General features: G+C 43.4%; 1 protein-coding gene across 1 annotated transcript; it reads right to left on the reverse strand.

The window, feature by feature from the left end:
* Window positions 1-3,663: 3,663 nt before the first annotated feature.
* Window positions 3,664-4,940, reverse strand: LOC131878948 (large ribosomal subunit protein uL22-like). The gene is made up of 4 exons (XM_059225112.1): window positions 4,894-4,940; window positions 4,716-4,820; window positions 4,360-4,494; window positions 3,664-4,080 (listed from the first exon to the last, which is right to left on the reverse strand). Exons 2-4 carry the CDS (start codon window positions 4,794-4,796, stop codon window positions 3,721-3,723), a joined length of 576 nt encoding a protein of 191 aa, XP_059081095.1. The 5' UTR covers window positions 4,797-4,820; window positions 4,894-4,940; the 3' UTR covers window positions 3,664-3,720.
* Window positions 4,941-5,496: the final 556 nt, after the last annotated feature.

Genomic DNA, 5,496 nt, shown 5'->3' on the forward strand with positions numbered 1-5,496 from the left:
CCTCATTCCTAGTCTCTTGGCCCCTAAAGTGCCTTCATCAGGCAGCAAAATGAAAATTGGAGCAATTTTACAACTTTCTCATTTTTATCTCCCAACGTAATCTTTGCCCGTAAACTGCTGTAACTCTAAAATGCGCAATCTACGAACCAACGCATGGATAGAGTACATACACCCGACACACAACAATCCTGGATGGAGTTTTGAACCCCTTTTTCTTAGCCCCAGCAGCGACTTTTGGCCGGTCCTCATAAAATAGCTGTGGAACGAGACGAGACCTGCAACGGTCATTTAGCAAAGAAGACTGAAACATTGTAAATGGAAGTGGATGCTCCAATATATTTTAAAAGATATTGTGATAAGGCTTTGCTTCTGAGTTCCTCAATGGAATTTCAAGTTTTCTTGTTGCATTTCTCAACGCTATTGCACTTTCTTTTTAGGGTGTTGAGTTGGTCATTTCTTTTCAATATTGTTAATATTCTGAAATGCAGCGTTATCCGAATTTCCTTAATTAGTGGCAAAAGATTATATCGATGAAAGAAAATGCGGCTGAGTGATTCGCGACCTTTATCTATTGATTATTTTCTGGAATCATCTGCATCAAGTACCATGCTTTTTCTAAGTCTCACAATCTTTGAAACGAATGGAGAGTGTTCTCAACATTTCGTTCTTTTATAACAAATACCTTGAAACACACAACAATCTTGCCACCTGGTTCATAAAGCTGATTCTTGATTGCCTGACCCACAGCAACAACAATAACGTCAAAAACAAAAGAGCATTCTCCATATACCTGAGTAGGCCGTTTGTTAGTAGGGTCCGAGTACCACCAATTGCGTATTCCTCAACTAATATGCGAGTAGAACTGAAGTCTAGTAAAACATCACCCGCTAGGTCACACAGCTTCACCATCACGTTTTCAGTAATGGCAATCCAGAGTCTGGCTCGTTCGTCCTCTCATTTGAAACAGATCGTTGGTTGGAGGGCGATAGTGATATCAGTGGTGGTTGTTGGTTGGTTGGTTGGTTGGTTGGATAGTTACCCTCTCATTTTCTGAATCGAATTTGTATGATGTCAAAAATCTAGACAGACTTTCAACATTCCCGCCCTAATGAAGAGCCAAGAGGTCAGAAGATCATCGAGAAGGGTGGTCAAGTTGGAATTGAGGAAAGAATTGCTCAAAAATGAATGTGTGGTGAAATGGGCGAGAGTGCTCTGTTTTTAGAAGGGGAAATCGCACACCAAATTTACTACCCCGAGAACTCAACCGGACTCTGGGAGTTGTAATTAGTGGACAAGAGCACTAATTTCAGTTGGACGAGACACAAAAGGACTCTCAAATGAACTTTCATGTGTTTGAAGGAATCCAGTTGTTACTTCATCCAATCTTGACGTACTCACACTCTTGCAGTGGCGATAGCGTTAATGAACTCTAGAGTGGCCATAACATTAACTTACTAAGCCATACTGTTGACAGTCAGTCGATGTTTAACGACGAGTAGCTCACTTGAAAATCTATTTTAAGCTATTTTTCAAGTAATGATGCCCATGAATGCCTCTCTTGTGGCCAAGACTCTATGGCCAATTCTCATGTTCGATGTAGTACGTGCTTGGTTAAAGGGAAATATTTTCTCCCTAATTGATTCTCCGTCAGTTGCCTCTTGATTCGTCCAGCTGTTGAAATATTTCAATACTCAGAAAGCCCTGTCTTGATTTCGCCAAAGCATGCTCGAATGAATGAATAAATTGGCGCATTCTGCCAATTTCGTGCAACCACTTTTCCTGCAACTTTAATTGATCCACAGATTACCATCAGAGAGGAGAAAGAGAGAGATGAAATGTTCATTACAAAAGTTGCCCAATGTGGGTGGTCCATTGGTTGAACCCTCGGGTAATTCATGATAACTCGGTGTTTTGAACAATGTACAAGAGTTCAGGTACTCGTCGAACTCGGGGGTCTGGAACCTCTTCATTTTACTGAGACAAGAACCACTCCAAAATGGACAGAAAGCTTCACACTTCTTGTTAAAGCTTTTTGATTTTAATTCCTTGCGGCCTCCATGAGCAATCTCGTTAGCGTCGTTGGAGAAAGACCCCTCTCCCTAGGGTTCCAAAGCAAGCATTCCATTTTTACTGTTTGAAAGACGATTTTTAGCCTTCGCCTCTCCGTCCACTTTTCAAACGGTTCTTGATGCAGGTAAGCCTCATTTTTTTCATCAGGAAACCCTCTAATCTGTCTGGACGTGATTCAGGATGGAGCCAACAAAATGATAGAGATGTAGGTATTAGGTCCTGATTTAGATTCCAAGTCGAGCCCACACTGACATTCAGAACTTGAGATGCTGGCATCGATCACCTCAGATGGTGACGGGGGGTGGGGGCGGATTATCCGAACTAGTAGATATCTTCTTTATACCTGCAGTTACTTACAAATGTCAAACATTAGTTCATTTGTGAATGTGTCATGTGTTCTGAGGGAGATGTCTTGCCAGGTTTTNTCTGTCTGGACGTGATTCAGGATGGAGCCAACAAAATGATAGAGATGTAGGTATTAGGTCCTGATTTAGATTCCAAGTCGAGCCCACACTGACATTAAGAACTTGAGATGCTGGCATCGATCACCTCAGATGGTGACGGGGGGTGGGGGCGGATTATCCGAACTAGTAGATATTCCGTCGTGGCGGCGCGTTGTCTATTCTAGAGGAATACTATCTTCTTTATACCTGCAGTTACTTACAAATGTCAAACATTAGTTCATTTGTGAATGTGTCATGTGTTCTGAGGGAGATGTCTTGCCAGGTTTTTAAAGCCACAATTCAATAGAGTGAAGATATATCTTGTTCTTTGTTCACGTTGGTTATATGATGTTCCTTAGTCTGACGATGTTTTGAAGTATAAACAAATTTTTTAGAAGCGAAGACAGGTGCAATACATAGTTCAGATTTCATCACAGAGTCCATAGTCAAATGCATTCCTTTACTAGTTTTTCATTATGCACATCGCAATTTGGAAGGATGCAGTAACCTAAAAAAATGATCTGGGCACGGGGCACGGGAAAGGGTTTATTTGCTATTTGCGTTTTGTTTTATACCACACTTTGGACTGAACATAGCGAATTTAGGTGATTAGATCAGGTCATTTACCTTCATTTCTCCTCCACGGTACTAAAATGCTGCAAAGTAATTATGCACTCAAAACTTCTTTTTCAAAAAGTTCTTTACATTATCAAATCACTAGAATTTTCTTTTACTCTGAAAAAGTCAAGTACCGCTCAAAGTTTGTAGCATATTTGCCTTCACATTTCCACGTCATACTCCAAATGCAAAACTGCAAATTAAATTCACTTGTCTTCACCGAAAACATAGCCATTGATTTGATCAAAACAAATAGATGTGAAGTGTCCAACGAAAAATCATTTTTTCCATTAGACGAGTCGAGTACTTATGGGATTGTCTATTAGGAACTCAATGAGTCAGTCTCCGATCCTTAACTGCCAAATCCTTCAAGCTAGGGTCTTGGGGTCAGTTCATCAATGAACGATCCCTGCCCTTCACTGTCTGGTTCAAGCCATTTTGTTCCTTCAGATCAAAAATTCATTTTTCAAGGTTTCGGACCGTAATTAGTGCTCTCTGCACCTTTGCCAGTAACAAAAGAAAAAGCACGAGATGCAGTCCAAAAATTGGCTTTTATTGACCGAGATGTGATAACGGGGTCCACACGGCTTTACATGGCGCCTTCGCTGCGGTCCATCTGCATCTTCTGGCGCTTCAGTTTCTTCTGCGAGACTTTCTTCTTCTCGGGCTCGGTGCCGGTGGGGCCAGCCTTCTGGAACGCCTCTTCCTTCTCAACCAGACACACCTCAATGTGGCAGGGCGAGCTCATGTAGGGGTTGATCCGACCGTGAGCACGGTAGGTGCGACGACGCATGTAGGGAGCGCGGTTGACTTGGATGTGGTCAATCACCAGATGGTCGGCATCCAGACCCTTGTACTCGGCGTTGGACTCGGCCGTCTTGAGCAGATGCAACAAGAACTCGGCCGATTTCTTGGGCCAGCGACCCTGATCGGTCTTGAAGGCCTTGGCCTGAAAATAAGAAGGAACCATTAGAACTCTGGATAAATGATAGCCGTCAATGTCCAAAAGCAGAACGGAAATAGTCTGTTTCCACAAAAGATTACTTTAGAACATCCAAAGTGAATCGTTAAATTGGTCCAAGACTATCTCGGACAATCATCGGTGGAAGGTTGATGAGTGAGTACAACAGTAAGCTCGAAGATTGATCTCAGATGTCGCACACAGACTCGCCACGTTACTTCAGAGGAAATGTCGTCGATAGCGACAACCCGACTGAATTCAAATTACCTGAGCGTGTCGGCCCACTCCCCCACGGAATCGTCGGAAGGGCACGATCTCCTTCTGCGTGATCACGTTCTTCAGGTAGGTCACGGCGCGGTTCAAGGGCAGCTTCTTGATAGCCTGAGCCGTTTCGCGCGTATTCTAAACGAGTAGAAAAAGCAGACAACCATTTTCATTGAGGTTTGCGGTACAACCGCCTTTCAACTCAATGCCGTCCCAGGACCCACGAGGTTTGGGGCACCACCCATACCCCCTAAACTCGCGTGGAGACGGGTCACCCCGGGAGACGACACCAGAGTCGAATGAGCGGGTCGGGCCCAACATCAAGCAAGGACTGGGTAGGGTTCTGTGATTTAGTGTACCTTGAAATGAACGCGAAGATTGGATCCCTTGGCTTTGGCCGATTTTGCCGCATTGTCCGGCTCAGAGGCGTAACGACCCATATTTGTCGATTAGGCGGTGAAAATCTATTACAATCCAGTCACAGGAGGAGGATAAGTTAGGATTTTAAGGTCGACTTGTCAAATTTCACGTCCTTACCTTATTCAACACCACGCGGAAAAGGAAGAAGAAGATAATGTAGGAAAGGGCGAAAGAAAAATAAACAAAGACTTAGGCCAGGCCCAGTGGTCGGAGAGTCATACATGCGTTCGATTTGATGAGGAGTTTTGGATGTGAGCTAGTTTTAGATTGGGATTGGAAAGTGCCGAGGATGATACGGTTGACTTTGGAATTGACGGGCCGAAAACTGATGTCGTTTTCTTTTCTCGCTTAAATTGGGCTGGTGGAGGCCTAGCCTGGGCCTGATGTGGACCCCGGCCTTTAAGTGGGCCATGACTTGGGATTGGGTGGCGGAGCTTGTGTCTGACCTTATTGAAAGGGACCTTTGAATAAAATAAATCATATTTGTCACACAATCATGGAAAACTTTGTTTCTCTAATGTAAACTGTTTGTCAGTACTCTGTTTGTGCCTCGTTTTTTTGTAATGAGTCAAATTATGCCGTAAGCCAAATTGTCTGCTTTCTAAATGGGCTTGCTTGGATTATCAAATGTTGACCCTTTAGAGTTTATTATAAACCCAGCTCTAGTATTGTTGAGCCAGATAAAATGAAGTCTCATGAAACTTGACCAACAGCGAGCCT

This window comes from Tigriopus californicus, chromosome 4 (assembly GCF_007210705.1).
Source record: "Tigriopus californicus strain San Diego chromosome 4, Tcal_SD_v2.1, whole genome shotgun sequence".
NCBI lineage: Eukaryota > Metazoa > Arthropoda > Copepoda > Harpacticoida > Harpacticidae > Tigriopus > Tigriopus californicus.